Source organism: Vanessa cardui, chromosome 18 (genome assembly GCF_905220365.1).
Source record: "Vanessa cardui chromosome 18, ilVanCard2.1, whole genome shotgun sequence".
Lineage (NCBI taxonomy): Eukaryota > Metazoa > Arthropoda > Insecta > Lepidoptera > Nymphalidae > Vanessa > Vanessa cardui.
The window spans coordinates 11,555,688-11,573,146 of record NC_061140.1 but is presented as its reverse complement, the minus strand read 5'-3'; the positions used below and the strand labels follow the sequence as shown (position 1 = coordinate 11,573,146).

Sequence of the window (17,459 nt, the reverse complement as noted above, 5' to 3'; positions counted from 1 at the left end):
AAATAAAAATATAGGTAAAATTTTTATTCGTTACCTATTTGTTTATTATTATTTCAATACACACCTGCATTTTTATAAGAAACTATCAGATAGCTTTGAGAATAATCATTTTCTTAACTCTAACACAAAGTTTTGTAAAGATAAATCTCCTGTAAAGTTAAATACTTTTTATTATTTTGTGACAGACCGATTGAGAATAAAAAGAAAAAATAAATTAAAATGTACCCGTTTCTTCCAGCCTTTTAAGTTAGCTAGAATAAACCATTAATATCGTATTAGCTAATTTTACTCAATTTGGTGATAAAGTATTGTAATCTAATCTCTACTTAAATGTCAACAACCTTTGCGTAAGTGATTTTATCAATGAAGCAAGCAAGCTCGTAAACATATGATATTATTAAATTTACATATTTTAGATTTAAATGCAATTTTACACAAAAGTCAATCTTTAAAGACGTTATTGTACATTATATATACTTTTTCTTACTACAGTATTTTAAAAAATATATTTATGGTTTTATTTTTACTGTTACTACCGCAAAGTACACGTTTAATATAATTATACCTAGTTACACTTAATAGAATTCATTATTTCTTCATTTCCTATACAATATTAAATGTCAACTTCTTCCATTCAACTTTTCAAAAGACTTGTCCTAATTCTACAATAATTACATAAAAATAAACTAGATGGCACTTCTATATTTGTAAACGTTGATTGTTTGACATTTGAATAATATTTCCTTGCCAAACCCACGCTTTGTTTTGACAGTACTCCAATTCTGACATCGAAGCGTTGTGCGCAAGAAAGAGATGTAAGCATATGTAGTACATTAGAGAGACGGAGCAAGCGGTGCGACGGCGCTGTAGCGTATCTTCCCGCCGTCCCCCCAAACGACCATCGGTCGACACAGTCGCGTTTTGGTTCGGTTTGCTATACGTAGTTCGCTTGTGTTTTATTGTTTTTTATTTAAAGTGTTGTTTACTATACTGATTGTGGAACCGAAAACTGTGTTATAGTTACGTGTTATATAAGTGACTCAATGAAATTATATTTTTCGAATGGATTGAGTTACGATGTTACCTCCTACGGCCGGAATAGCGCAAGTTCAACGTGACCGGCCCGAAATGGCATACCAGCAACGACGTGACGTGCGAGAAATAACAAGAGACATTATTAGAGAAGCCCGCATTTCAAACAGACAATCCATGTCGCCTGGAGGTAAGCAAGCCGGCCCAAAACGACGCCACGTTTCCGCCATGCTTGTCACATTGACATACGTCAAGGTGACATTTATATAAAAACAACTAATTTTCGCATTTAAAATACACTAAAATCCAAACTAATAATGTCCCGGGTCGCTTCAGAATCATTTAGGATAGAAACTAGGTCCGTTACGTCATCTAGAAACTCGATCGCGCGAAAGTAAAATGGCGCCAATGCGCCACATTGAGCGCTTCTGTCCGCTTATCATTATCTAAACAGTTAGTCTGACGAACAAAAAACTAGTTACACTTGCTGTGATTACTTTAATATCTGGCAAATTGCTTAAAATCTACATGTTCCAGTGCAAAGGTAAGATTTTCTGAGTTTTGGCACGTGCTTTAGTTATTTTTAGCTCGCTCCCATAACGTCGCCTTGTAACCAGAGGTTACGACTGCATTACGCGTAGAATTTGTATTAAGCGATCAAAGTATTAAATTTACGACTCGTAAACAATCTGGTTGTAATGAATATTTCGTGTGTTTATTATTATTAGTGGAATTTGACTTTGTCGTATTGACAGTAAAATGACAGCGGTCAACCAGCACAAGATGGCGGCCTCAAACTCGAATCTTAACAATCACGCGGCAAACTAGACGGCGCTACGGTAGCTTTGTTGATGTATTATCAATGTTATTATTGATTACAAAATGCTTCATCTTACGTTTTATGTTATGATAACTTGATTCCAATTAAAGTTTACTAAGGAGTCTACTATTATTATAAGATTGTTGACTTTACTTCAAATTCCAAGCTAAGATAACTGCATTCTTATCTTTTAAATTAGGTTACATTGATATGAGATTTTTATTTCATCATGGTTACTTAAGTTTATTTTAAAACTTTTTACCATACATATTTATTTAACAGAATTGTTTTTTGAAAAAAAATATTATACCTAATGAAAACATAAATTATGTAATATTTTTTTTATATTAAAATTTACCTAATAATTCTATATATATTTGGTATATATAACTGAATTTATCTTATACACCAATTGCTATAAATTTATTGTGTGTTTTCGAGCAGTTCCCTTAAATAATTTAGATTTAACCTGGTAGGTGACACTGCAATAAAAAAATGAATAAGGTTCTCATTTTAGTCATTTAAATTATATCACATTATTTTAATTCTATTGTTTCATCCGTATCAAAAATATAGTAAATTAATTAAGAGTATTTTTAAGGAAGGATTATTATACAAATGAAATAGACAACTGGCCTTTATTTGTGTTAATGTGCATACAAATTATTCAATACAGGAGTCAAGAGTCGATATGTTAAAGATCAAATAAACAGAATTATTCATTGTTTATCTGATTGGTGATAAAATGAGGGGGATGGTCACATTTGAGGCTGAAAAAAGTGTAGAAAACCAGTGGACTTATTGGAATGAGGACTTACATGTGTTTACTGCAAAATGTCTTTATTTATTGTTAAATTAATACTGATAAATCTATTTTTATAAAAAAACTATAGGCTGAAATAATATATTCTGGACTTATTAAAATGTCGACTTATTTTGTGTTTACTATGAAATGTCTTTATTTATTGTTAAATTTATACTGTTAAATCTATTTTTAAAAAAAATTGTAGACTGAAATATACATATATTCTCATATGCCAGTCTATGAGTGATAAATTAAAATAGTTGTCATTTGTTATTATATATATATTTGCTAATTGCAATTTAGTTTAAATTATATGATATCGTATTTAAGCCATGCTTATTGAATTTATTTTTGATTTTGAATACATTGAAAATTAATTTACAATTTTATTTTTTTTGTGTGGAGTTTTAAGATTTTATTTTTTATGTCAATATTGACAATTACAAATTTTCTAAAAAAAAAAATGGTAAGAAGGAAGAAAGTAAGAGCCTTCTATTAAGGAAAAAAATATGTCAAGTATGGCAGAATAAGGTCACGTAAGCTTCCGAGCTGAGTGTCCTTGGCTCCGTTGCGTCATATGCGGTCGTTCAACCCGATCGATCGCACCCCGCATCCCCGCTAAGGTCCTTTTAGGGCTGGACATTTAACGGAAACAATCTTTGCCGGAAATTATATTACACCAAAACAATCGTAAATTGTTCCGTTTACCCAACTGTGTAATAATAGTGACGTTCGAAATTTAAAGCAAAACTTTTTTCTGTAATCTGTGTACAGAACATTTTCGAACAAAAGCGAAAGGCAGCCTATGCGTAAAGCATTGTTTTGACGGCCGCGACCGGCCGTAGTGTTTCAAATGTGTTTGGTTTTAATGTTATCAAAAACTGGGATATAAACAATTTTACATCCCATGAGAAAGTTTCCTCGTTGTTTTGTCTTTTAACGCTCAGACGTAGTTACGGATCATCATTAATTATTTTGCTTCGATTTAACGACCAGGGTGACATTGGTAGTCGTCGATGTTCTTTTTTCAAAAAATGCTAAGCGTGAAGCCGTGCTAAATAGCTAATAAAACTTTTTTACTCAACTTTTATGTAATAATATTGTTTGTAGTATCTAAATGAAAAAAAATCAGTATTAAAATGAGACTATTAATTAGGTTATTGTATTTACTAATATACTATGTCCGCGATTTGTTCACTTAATAATAATAAACATTTATTTTAGGTATTACATATTTCAATAAAAATACGTTTAAAGAAACAGTGAAAAAAAACATTAGTTTTAAAGTTATAATTATAGTCATGTACATACATCAAACCAGTAGTTCGTCAAACTATTATGATATTCTCAGAGCACTCAGAAAATACCCTTAGGATCTCATTTGAGGCGCTCTTACAGAAGCAGAATGTCGCAATCATGTGCGAAATAATTAGGGACCTTGGCGTCGTGAAACGTTCTCGACGCAATTTGATATAATGATTCCCTTGTACTGATATTAACTAATTAGAAAGAGATTTCAATAATTTTTGTCCGGATAAATTTGCTTAGGATTTTGTTTACAAGAGAAAGATCAGTGTAAATACAGGTGCTAGGGACATAACGTTATAGTTCTCAATGTTGGTAGCGCATTGGCGTTGTAAGGAATAAGTAATATTTTGCACAGCGCCATTAACCATTTACTCCGATGACCACTTACAATCAGGTTATTTATTTGTCCGTCAACCTATATCTAAAAAAAAGTTTTCAACTCTTAACATCTTTAATAAATATAAATTATATTTGCAAAATTTATAATGTAGAGTTTTTGTGACGTATTTTGGTTTGTTTTTGAAGGCACCTGTGAAAATAAAAAAGGATCGAAAATATTTGACTTACGAAATTGTAATTCGAACTATTAAACGCTTACGACATAGACAATTGTTGTGCTATCAAAATATTGTTAGCATTTACCAGCAATATGATATTTTGTCAAATTTACGCAAATTACCTATGACTACGTTAAATTTGTACGTAAGTAGGTGCACACTCTCTTAAAGGTTAATTTATGAACTCTAAAAGAGAAGACTAAAATTTAAAAATTTTAAAAATTGTGTTAGTGTATTACAAAGAACAACTCCTCGTTCTATATTTAAAATAATGAGCCGAACTCCATGTTAGAATTGAATTTATTTTTAAAAACACCTTTAACCTATACTTGTAACAAGGTTTGTCCATTACACACTCCAAATCAATATATTTATAATATGAAATACATTTAAGGCGAAGACATCATATCTCTGGAGATGTAAAACATTAACCAAGAAATTTGTTTGTCCTGACTATCAACGTAGAGCGAAATCCATTTAGTCTAGTAAGCCAAACTTGACTAATATTATAAATGCAAAAGTATCTCTGTCTGTGTTTCTGTTGGTCTTTCGCGGCAAAACCACTGAACTAAATTTGGTGTAATTTGGTGAAATGCATAACGCTTTACAATCAAACCACAAAAACGGCAGCAAGCTGCGGGCGACAACTATAATAAAGGTATCTTTTAAGCACTGATTTTTGGAAATTTCATCTTAAAACTGACATACAATATAAATTTGAAGTCTGGTATTCATTCATATATTTTTTTGTATGAATTAATTTATTTTAAATTATTTATTTATCAAAAATGTCAAACTGACTTCTTTATACATATTTGCCACTGACATTAAAAAAAAAAACAGCTACATATGGTAACCCAGAAAATGGTATTTGTTTGTGATGTGAATGAAAAGTTAATTTTGATCCTTTATTTACATTCGTCGTACCATGCAGCGCCAGCTCTGTTTCATATTTGCTTAGCCAAGACAATCGCTTTTATAATAACTAACTTGTTCATGTATTACTAAATATATTTAGAATATTTGATTTCGCCAGTGTCTTTCTTATGCTTTGGTTGTTTTTTCATACTATTTTTTCAATAGAATAGACAGACAGACAAAGTTATAGTACGTCACAACTTAGATGAAGTATCGACAAAATTCGTAAAACCGATCACATCCGAATTAAGTATATCGCTAACCCAAATTATCAATATTTATTCCTAATGTGAATATTATCTTTACACCAACGTAATAACTTGTAATATCATATTATGACCTAATATATTCGTCAATTTTAAAATTTTCTCGGGTTGAAATGACGCGAGAATCTATAGCGACGAAAGTCGCAATAGGGAGCTATTTCTATTGGTTGTATAAATAGTCGGTAATCGGTTTTATTGAATTTGCCGATACTACATGTAAGTTGTGTGTGTACTATACTTTCGTATTGAAACTATTAGTATAGATAATGTGCATACAGCTTTACTCGGGTCGATGTTTCGAATTCAAAACATCGACGCGGCGTTAACACGCGCGACCCGCCGATTGTTTACGTTGATAATTTCAATAGCTAACGTCTTTACGAGCGTAAACGTACATTTATATAACCATTTAGTTTTAGTATCGTCATACCGTTTCCCTTGATAAAAATAACTATAATATTAGTTTAACTTATTTAAGTATTGTTTATTGACTACGTTTTCTTGGTAATTCAATTCTTGCATTCTCATCAAAACTTTATGTAAATTAGGAAGTAAATGTTTCGAAGCCGATAAACGATAAATTAAATGTATTGTTCTGTTACGTTGACAATTATTTATTCAGAATTCTATACTTTGCCATAATAAACGGAATGACTGCAAAGTAACTTACTTTTAATATGGTTAACAGTTATTTGGTCTTTATGTTTTCAGTTTATTTCAGTACTTACATATATTCAAATTCAAGTGTTAAATATCGATGGTGGCGGGTTCAAACTCAGGCTAGTATCACTGAATATTCATGTGCTTAATTTGTGTTTCTAATTAATCTCGTGCTCAGTACAAAATATCGCGAGCAAACCTGCATGTGTCAAAAACCAAGGAAATTCTGTGTGTATTTCCACATGTTTATTCGCCAACCCACATTGTAGCAGAGTGGTGGAACCTACTCTGAATATTTTCTTTATTGGGTGACGAGGCCTAAGCCCAACACAGGGAAATTTACAGACTGTTATAGTTTTTATGCTATATATGTTAAATATGGTCTTTATAAAACATACGCATTATATATTAAACAGTCAATAGGTATCTGTAGTATAATATCAAGACTACGTCATCTTGAAAAATACTTTTACGCGCATCTATTATTATTGTCGAGTAATAAAACACCTCAACTATCCTATGGTGATGATTACCACCTATAACTTTCCAAAAACCGCCAAATATTTTCACGAAAAGTAAATTGTTACTGCATCGTCCAAATAAAGGCTAGATGTTGACAATTTTCATATAAAAATCTGTAAAGTTGTTTTGATTTAAAGTGTTAAAAATACATAATAAAGGCTACACGAAATAAAAAATAAAATTGTAATAGTTTAAAAGTTGTGAATACCAAAATATAACTCTGTACATCAAGTTAAAGATTTGCTTGGTTTTATTCTTAATGGAATTGAATATTAAGTTAGAAATTAATATCAAAAAATATTTTGTGCGCAATAAAATATTTGCCAAATTATATTTAAATAACTATAATCCTTAAGCCTCCTATGGTTGCCATACACACTCTTTGAAAAAGGAATTAGTTAAGAACACAAAGTTATTCCTTGTAATGCCGACTACAAAGCGGTTTCACTGTATTTCAATATTATCTCACATACGATCGTGTTCCTCTGTACCGTACACAATATATTAAAATAACAATACGAACGAAACCTATGAACTTCTGTATACATATTAGAACAGCAGGATTATTAATATTAGAAATAAATTCGCTGGATTATTTTATTGTTTGATAAGTAATGCTATTACTCTCTTAACAAAATACGTTGATCTCGCTCACAAAAAAAACACATTATAATATACAACAATCACCAAAAAAAGTCATTCATTTATCTATATTTTTTTTATTTTTGTATGATTTATAACGGAAAACTATTTTTAATGTACATTATATAATTTGAGGTCCCGGGTTCGATACCCGGTCGATATAGAAAAAGTTCTTTAGTTTTCTATGATGTCTCGTGGTACCTTCGTTACTTCTGATTTTCCATAACACATGTCCTGTAGCTACTTACATTGTGATCAGAATAATGTATATGATGTTGTCGAATATTTATTTACAATGCTGTTTTTGTTTTATTTCCAGCTCGAGACAGATTTCCATCGACGTCATCGACGGACGACAATGAGTCCGGCACAGACGGCGAGGCGGACCGATCCCGGCGCGCGGGACTGTCTCACGTACACCCTGGACCGCCGCCGGTAAAGCATGCACCTAATACTGCACGCACGAATCGATTTTAGTCAACTTACCTGCTTTGCTTACTAGTCGTTTGAAACTAAATGATTAACTTTATAAATTTCACATCACTCTGAAGACTGGCAAATAGGTTGGCATTAAAGTGAGTTAACCAAACAGCATAGACAATGTTAAGGAATTTTAAGTATTGTCAGAGCACTTACCAATTTTAGGAACTACCTAAAATTATGTTATGTCTCTTGTGTCTTTAATTACACTGCCTCAGTCCACCTTTCAAATCGAATCAAAACATACTAAGTGCTAATGTTGATAAATTTCCCCTCTAATAAAGCATACAAATCTAACAGTACTAGGAGTGGGTGTGACATTAAACCTAAAGCGTCAAATAGAACCTGCTACTCATACATTGCTTGTTGGGCCCATATACAGTTAGCTATTAACAGATCTTACACATGTTTGATTGATGTGTTTTGTGAAATTAATGTCTACATTGAAGTGTGTAACTGTTATAAATGCCTTCGAAAACTATAATAAAGCGAACAGACAGTAAAAGTATTTGTAGAATAATATTAATGAGGTATGGTGGGTGGATTCGAATCCAGGCAACAAGCTCGCACAGTAAACCCCACAGTAACTGTCATGTGACATAGAATATATAAAACAATAATAATGAATATAAATCAATATTCCCATACATTTGCAAATTTCATTATAAATCAAGTTAACTATTTGCATACAAGAATATGTAGTACTTAGAATTTCTTTATACTATGTAGATTATATATTTAAATATGGCACAAGTATGCATTTATTTATACATATATTTTGTAATATTAAACGTTCTTTGTTATACAGGGTGGTATTATAGTACGCAAGCGGCGCGGGAACCTGCCGAAGCATTCTGTGAAGATCCTCAAGCGCTGGCTGTACGAGCATCGCTACAACGCGTACCCGAGCGACGCGGAGAAACTCACGCTGAGTCTAGAGGCTAATCTGACCGTTTTGCAGGTATTCAATTTTGTGTTGTCAATGAACTAATGGTTGTTGTACTAAAAACAACACATGCAATGGAGATATTGACAATATAAACACATGCAATGGAGATATTAACAATATAAAACGTATTTAATATCGCCTAATTACTGTATTAACTGATTCCTAACACTGATAATCGTACAACACCAAAAATATCAAAGAATTACAATAATTCATCTCGATTAAGAACAAATGGGTTTGCACGCCACCATCGTATTCGAGACGCTTGTCAAAATATAACGGCTGCGTTGCCATGACAGTTACATCTCCATTCGGGGTGACCCGCTCTGAAAAGTATATCAGCCATCAAACATTATTGCCATCTACTCAATTAATTATCCAAATCAACAACCAAAGTCACCGCGCCCCGTTAACTATATTGGCTTTATTATAGTCAATGTTTCTCGTATCGTTTGCTGAAATAACAATTTACTATCTAGTATCTATCATAACATAAATGTTGCCCATGAAACTACCAAGCCGTAATATGGCAATAGTCAACCGCATGATAGAGCGAAGCGATACTCAGTGTTGTGCGCGTGTCAGGTATGCAACTGGTTCATCAACGCGCGTCGTCGCATCCTGCCCGAGATGATCCGTCGCGAGGGCCACGACCCGCTGCACTACACGATCTCGCGGCGCGGGCGCAAGCAGCTGGGCGCGGGCGCGGGCTCCAGCGCCGGCGTCGTGGTCTCGGCGTGGGACGGCGACGGCGAGCCCGAGCCGGACGGCGAGCGCGGCCGCGACCACGACTACGGCGACGGCCTGCTCGTGTACCGCAGCGACGGCGACGAGCTGGCCGACGGCGAGGAGGGATACTCGTCCAGCGCGGTCAGCGAGGAGGAGGTCAAGTACGACCCGTCCGTGTGGCAGTCCGTCATCCGCTACGGGCCCGAGGACCGCGACCTCCACCCCGCCGCCCGCGGGTACGTTGCCTTACTAAACCTCATTAGTGCTCCCGTCAGAACTAAATCCTTCCATATATGACATAGTAGCTGCATGCTATATGTTCGAGTTGTGTCAAAAGAAGTTCCGCTTAAAGATGATCAAATTTAAATTCAATGTCAATACAAATACCACTTCTGTAGAGCTATTCTGCGAGCACTTAACACGAACAAGATGCAAAATACGATCGGAATGTCGGAACGTGATTTTAATAATTATCACTAAATAAAACAAGCATCAAAACAGCGTTTTATTGTAAAAACGTTTATCTGTGAGAGTATTTACAGAATAGCACTCTGCTGAGGTGTTGGGTCATTCATATATCCGCTTGTTTTCATTGTTTGTCAAACACACTTGCGCACACTTAAAAGGTGTGAGTCCACTTACAAGCAGTGGCGTAGCTATCGTAGGGCAGGTGGTGCTGTGCACCCGGGCCCCGGAGGTCAGGGGGCCCTCTAAACTAAACTTTAAGCTTCTGAAGCTAGAATAACACGACCCTGCGTACAAGATTTCTTATTTGGTGTCTATAATTATTAGTTAAAGAGGGATGGGAAAGAGGTGGTGAGGGCCCTATTCTTTTTCTATGCACCGGGGCCCTTCCTCACCTAGCTACGCCACTGCTTACAAGGTGGAATCGTGTAGACACCTGTGAGTCCGTAGCAGAGACTGGTGCGGCGCGAGCGTGCGCTAGTGTGCGCGAGCTTGCGCTAGTGTGCGCGAGCTTGCGCTAGTGTGCGCGAGTGTGCGCGAGCGTGCGCGAGTGTGTGTGTGGTGTGGTGTAGTGGGAGTGTAATGCGAAGGCGCGGTGGCGGCAGGTCGGCGGCCGTGGTGACGGTGCGCACGGCGGAGGAGGGCGAGGCGGAGGGCGAGGGCGAGGCGGGCGCGGGCGGCTGGCACCCGCAGCTCGCGCACCTGCCGCAGCTGCCGCACCCGCTGCGCCGCAAGCTGCAGGTCAGCTTACGTCTACGCTACCCTTATAAATCACATATACATATGCGATTTTATTACTGCAATAGAATCGACCCAATCAAAATGTACTCAAACTCAAATTCCTTTATTCAATATAGAAGTATTACACTTACCTATTGATTGTCAAATAAACACTACCACTTTATTCAAGTAAATTTTTTTTACAAGCTTTTGAATCATTATTTATCTAGTTACGTCTGTCAACAAAAACTGGCAAATAACTCGATAGTTACTCTTTTTCAAAACTAAAAATGTAGTTATGTCATACAAAAACAATTAAATTTATATAAATAATATATTGCCTTAAAGTCAACGAGTACTAATTCCTCAATTGTTTTCTTAAGAAATGGCTTAAATATGAGCAATTGGCAAAGTGATTATAAAATAGTTGAGTACACAAATAAAGAAGGACGTATAGTACGACACAACTTAGATGTCGCATCGGCAAAATTCGTAAAACCGATCACATCCAAATTAAGTACGCTATCCCAAATTATCAATATTTATTTCTCACGCGAATATGATTTTTGCACAAACGTAATAACTTGTAATATCATGTGACCTAATATATTCGTCAATTTGACGCGTCGATTTACATGCACTTGCTTTCTCTGACGCGTGAATCTATAGCGACGAATAGCATCGAATGGCGCGATGGAGAGCTATTTCTATTGGTTGTGTAAATCGGCAGTAATCGGTTTTATTTTCATTCCATTGCATTTTCCGATGCTACATCTAATTTGTGTCTTACTATAAGTACCTCAGTAGTGCAAAGTGGTAATGTCGCAGGCGGCGGGCGGAGCGGGCGGCGCGGGCGCGGAGGGCGAGCGCGACAAGTTCAAGTGCCTGTACCTGCTGGTCGAGACCGCCGTGGCCGTGCGCCAGCGCGAGAAGGAGCAGGAGGAGGTGCCCGTCTAGCGCCGGTAACCACGCCCCCCCCCCCCTACTCACTGCACGTTCGGATACTTTGCCCATTAAAGTTGAACTCTATGTCATATTAAATCTTACTAAAGACAGTTAGTTAGTTATAGTCTATTCCAATGGGAAGAGGAGAAAATGTAAATAAACAACTTTGACCTTGAATTGATATGTCATTTGCGTTCGACTAGTGAGGTGAATATAATTGAATGAATGGGTAATGAATGCTAAGGAACGATATATTTTTTGGATTTTATAAGTAATTTTCCGTTTAACAAAGCCAGGTCGTAATAAAAAACTTTAGAGAATTCCGAATAAGACACAATAGATAGACAGTAAGATGAAGTCGGTACTGTAGTAGAAATTACTAGAGTAATAATATTGGCAGAATTCCAATCCCATGCCTCGGAACGTAAACTGTCGTTTCTATTCAACACACACACTCTCAAGGAGTTTTGAAATGTGCGAATGCATCTGTGTTAGTATCGTACCAGTTAGAACAGTACTTTAGTTGTTATAATCATTTGGTTAGTAAAAATACTTGTGTTTAAAGTACATACTAAGTTACTGAAATAACAGTATAAATTTGACGACTCTAATTAGCCTCGTTTGGTCAGCCTCTCAAAGTCTGCAATGCACCTTTACTAAAAATATAACAACGCATCGCCTCGATAAGCGCAAACAAAACAAAAAATATATGTGAAACCGTACAGTATTAGTCGCCGGCACTTTAGAATCTCTTCAATGATAAGATTTTAAATTAATATGGTTATTTTTATTATTAAAGTTATAAATTTCGGGATATTTACCATGTTTTTTTATTTTTGTTCGGTGGAGCTCGATATTTCATTGTATCGTGAACAAGACATTCGTAGATAAAATATCTCGAAATTTATAACTCTTCAATGATGATGAACATTATAAGTTGTGCTATCTGTCTATTCTTTAAAATTTCCGTTTAAAACAAAAAATGTGAGAAGGATTTTATTAATGATTAAATGTATTTTACAGGAGAATGGCTGCAAAAACAATTGGACGTGTTCATCTCGCAGGAATTGTATGGTACGGCTATGTTTAACCTAACTTCCATTAATGTAGGCCCACATAACTTAGATATTGTAGAAAATTCTATTTAATTTCATATACGGATGTGGAGGACACATTTATATATTGTATAATGAAACATCTCAATTATTAATTTAAATTTATACAGTTTGAAAGATATGTAGTTTTATATGCTTTTAAAATCCCATCCGTATTCAGTAATTAAATGTAACACACTTAGCACTATATATCTAGTAAATAATATCGTGTAGCACTATATCCAGAACCATTCAATAAAGCGGGAAAGTTTTGCTTGAATACATAAACAATTAAATATATTAAAAAATATATATTTGTAACGGCACACATGTAGTGTTTAATCATGTTCTAATATTCTTAAATTAAAAGGTACCGCATAACATTCAAGTATGGTTAGGCATTGAAAAGTTATGGTGGAGTAAGAAAATTCACATATATACATAAGCCCTGAAACATTACACTCTTTTTGGGTAGTTATTACCATTAACAATATTCATCCCTTCCATGTGGAACATTACTACCTCGTGAAGTTGCTTCAAGAGTTCCTAAATAGAGAGTGACTATGTACGCATTAGTAATCATGGAGAGTTGTTTTTATAGCTAATGATGAATCGTACAGTAACATATCAAAGTTAATTATTCCAACTTAAATTTAGATCCAGTTATTTATAATCATCACATAAGAGAAAAAATGTAATTTCTGTTCTGTTCTTTGTTAAATTATTTAAGAGATTTTGGACTACATAACATTTGCCAATGATTTACATATTTTCAAACAGTTTTACTCATTAAACGAAAACTCAATTTTGTCAGAAATTATTGAAATGAATGTCCTAAAAATAACCTGTTAATTACTTATTTCAGAACATGACTGTACTTGATACAACTTTCCTGTTTTATTATATGGTTCCATAATAAATACTGCCCTGTATATTATACGGTATTATAGTCTCGTATAACCGAATGTACTATACAATAATCCGAGGCAATGGTGTATGGGAATATAGATTGATTTACGATGTTGTTAAATAAAATTAAACTTTAATAATCATTGTAATAAAGTCTATATTCTCTCGTATGTAACTGGATAAAATAGACAATGTTGGTGAAGGTTTCGTTTGTACTGTCAAAATGCACTCGAAAATACAAGTGATATAGCTACTACTAAATGACAGTATGACGATCCTTTTGAGAAAGATTTGCAAATAGTTTCGACTATAATATATATTTGAAATTGTATAAAAATACAATATGTAATACATGTAATAAAAGAAAATACTTAAACATATTTTTTAATATAAACGATTGAATATATATCGTCTCATATTTGTACGAACTGTTTTAAGTTACTGTATAATTAATGTATATTTATTATTTTGTGGTACATTTTGATACGATTATAAAATTTCACACCCCAGTAGTTAACACATATAATAAGGTAACTATTAAATTTATAAAACAAATAATTAGCCAGATATAAGAACTATTTATATACTGATAATGTTACATTTATAAAACATAAACAAACTATCATCGAAGTGATTGATTCGTAGAATAAAACAATCATTTTATTTTATTAAAAAAAAAAAAACATTTTAAATATTTTTTTGTCATTGTAGCCTTCTAATACATTAGCTTTTGTTGGCAAATTAATTGCTTTTTAAAACTGCCAATGATTACATGCAAAGGACCATACAGCACAAGGTATTTTTATTAAAAAAAAAAACGTGTAAAGTACCTTTGCTGCAATTGATTAAAAAAAAAACATGTACAGTCTACTTATGTATGTCTCCTTTGCCTAAAAATGTTATTCCTTTAACCATCAATGTGGGTTCTACTAAACGCGTTAACTTCCTACATTTGAAGATTTTCTTGTTTTTTGTTTAAAATTGACTTTATAATTCTAAACACAGAACGATTAAATAAATTATATGAATCGGATGCTTTTAAAGGCAATTGTTAAAAGGTCATATGTTATAATGTAACAAAGTGATAAATACTTTTAAAAAAAATAATCTGAGAATCCTAGAACTTATCGATAATTGATACTGCTAGAACAGAAGGTCATATGTAAAAACTGTTTCAATTTAAAGTATTAAAAAGTCATATGTTACTGTTATTTTTCATATAATTTAATTCTTCTTCTATACAGTCATATTGTATATGACGAAATATATATTATTAGAAATATATCAGTGCTTATGTTCCCATATAAAGATGAAATCATTGTACATACGCCCTTTTTCACTAACAGTTACAATATGCGTCTTCAACAAGAATATATCTGGAATCCAGATAAGCATTTATAATTATAAAAACAAACTTTTATATTAAAAAAAAATACATTCAACTTAAACTTACATTAAAACATTGACCCCCTTTTAAAGCATCCCTTGTATATAATGTTCATTGAACATCTTAAACCTTCAATAAATAAACCGTTGATTATTTCGTGTTTTCTTTGTAAAACCGTCATCGTCATCATATAATAAAGTGTGCAAATATTACCCTAATTTTATATAAATAACTACGTATATAACGAAAAGCTTTAAATGCGCAATAATAAAAAATATTTTAATTTTATACTATACAATAATATATGACTAAGTATTCAGACTATGTCACATAATTATTTGTACGTATGAAACAAAAAATGGATGCGATTTAATTTTTTTATATGTGGAAAGTAAAAGATGTGATCAACATAAAGAGTTTGCTTTTATTTTTCTGGAATAAAAAAATAATTTTAAATATATGTTAAATATAAAATAGGTTTTATTTGAAAGGAGAATTACAATTATTTTAGACCTTATGGTTCCTCCGTTTTGATGCTTCTCTGTTGTATTTAATTTCCAGCGAGATATGGAATATCAAAGATGTCTATAATTTAGTATTTTCCCGACAAATTTCTAAGGAATTTTGATCGGTTTTGAATGTGTATTTGATAAATGTTAGTTATATAAGTTCTTGTGGTAAGGTAACTTTTCGTTATTATTTTTTTTTATTGTAAGCGAGTCGACTTTTTCGTTTCTTACCTGAGTACAATAACCTGAGGTTAGGCTTATCTTAGTGTCTGTATATAAATACATGTAAGTTCGTAATTTGTTAGTGATTTTAATTAAATATGATTTCGCATATCGATGTTTTATTTACTTCACCTTTTCCAGTAATATTACATAAATATTGTTTATAATTTTTTAATATGGTAACAACAAGTTATAGGAAACTACAATTTTGAAGGAAAACTTGTAATAAAATCTTTGATAATACAACAAATTAATTTATATTTCTTGTTATAAAAAGTAAATGTGATATTGTGACTAAGTTACAAAACTGCCAATGGAACAAATATTTTTTCCTCTCATCTTTAAGTAATCACACTTTAGACAACTCTGGCCGATGGCGGAATTGCAAGTGACGGGATAGTAAATCAAGGTAATACTATTATAAACAGTACTTGCACGAAGCATAGCAGTCTCAGATATATATATTGGTGATACATAGGGTATTGATGATGTCTGCTTTAATTAATTTCCTCGGTTTCTACTCGACCAATTTTGCATGACATTCTCATACAGATAATTTGACTCATTTTTTATGAATATGACATCCCTAAAACTAGCTTAGAACATGACGGTGTATGCAGATATGCGGTGTGTCACAACCACGATACAAGTACATAAAAAGTATTCATATATCAGTTATTTGTCTGTATTAATTGTATTTAAAACATTTCGACGTTTGTTGCTGCCATCGGATATGGGTGATTTTCTTTTTCCCTCTACAGTTTTCCCGGTCTCCTCTACCACGATATCTTGACTCGGTATTGCCATCAGTAAAGTATCGAGACTGCAATTTTTATTGATCTCTTGGTTTTCATCTGAAGTGAAAGTTTTATCTCATTATAATCTTATCGCTCTCATGTAATGTGAAAATAAATGTCTGGGATAAGAATTGATTCTACTGATGACAGTTGAAAAGCTGAATTTATTTATAAAAACGTACAACTAAAATACAAAATAATGGAATCGCTTGAAAGAAGTATGATTCAATTATTTAAAACACTTTGAAATCAATTAAAATAATAAAAAAAAATAAACAATGAATTCAATTAATCACACAAAATGCAGTAAATCCTAATCCTTAATATCAACCCCGTAAATCTTTTTATCGAAATAATTGAAATATTAACAAGTTTGAAATTACAATTGGTGATATCTCCAATTATGATTTTTTTACAAACTTGATAAAAATGTAAGGAATTATTTTGTATCAAAATTGTTTAATTAAACCTTACAAAAGTTAAAATATTATCAAAATGAGTGAGATAGCGTCTGAAATTCAGTCTTTTGTGTTATAAAGTGTTGCTAACCGGTGTCTTTCTGCTTCAACAAGTGTTTTAAGCGGAACTCTTCTTGGGCGAGCCTTTGCCGCCGCTTGCGTTCCGCGCGCGCCTCTTCCTCGAACGTCTCCGATTTCACCTCCTGCCATTAATATTACTGCTTTGTGAAAGAGATAACTATATTTTTTGTCTCTTACATTCTTA

At 33.2% G+C, this 17,459-nt stretch overlaps 1 protein-coding gene and 1 long non-coding RNA gene across 5 annotated transcripts; one reads left to right on the top strand and one right to left on the bottom strand.

Annotated features, from left to right (window-relative positions):
* Nucleotides 1-843: 843 nt before the first annotated feature.
* On the top strand, nucleotides 844-16,048 carry LOC124537212 (iroquois-class homeodomain protein IRX-5-like). Of its 4 annotated transcripts, none has more exons than XM_047113968.1 (7): nucleotides 844-1,222; nucleotides 7,850-7,965; nucleotides 8,819-8,971; nucleotides 9,545-9,924; nucleotides 10,744-10,894; nucleotides 11,702-11,835; nucleotides 12,842-16,048. In XM_047113968.1, exons 1-6 carry the CDS (start codon nucleotides 1,078-1,080, stop codon nucleotides 11,828-11,830), a joined length of 1,074 nt encoding a protein of 357 aa, XP_046969924.1. In that variant the 5' UTR covers nucleotides 844-1,077; the 3' UTR covers nucleotides 11,831-11,835; nucleotides 12,842-16,048. The 4 variants fall into 4 exon arrangements, with proteins under 4 accessions (XP_046969924.1, XP_046969923.1, XP_046969925.1 ...); XM_047113967.1 differs by having other exon boundaries at nucleotides 10,726-10,894; XM_047113969.1 differs by having other exon boundaries at nucleotides 846-1,222; nucleotides 10,759-10,894.
* LOC124537214 lies at nucleotides 15,379-17,397 on the bottom strand. The gene is made up of 2 exons (XR_006966917.1): nucleotides 17,286-17,397; nucleotides 15,379-16,793 (listed from the first exon to the last, which is right to left on the bottom strand). It is a non-coding gene; the product is annotated as an uncharacterized LOC124537214 (long non-coding RNA).
* Nucleotides 17,398-17,459: the final 62 nt, after the last annotated feature.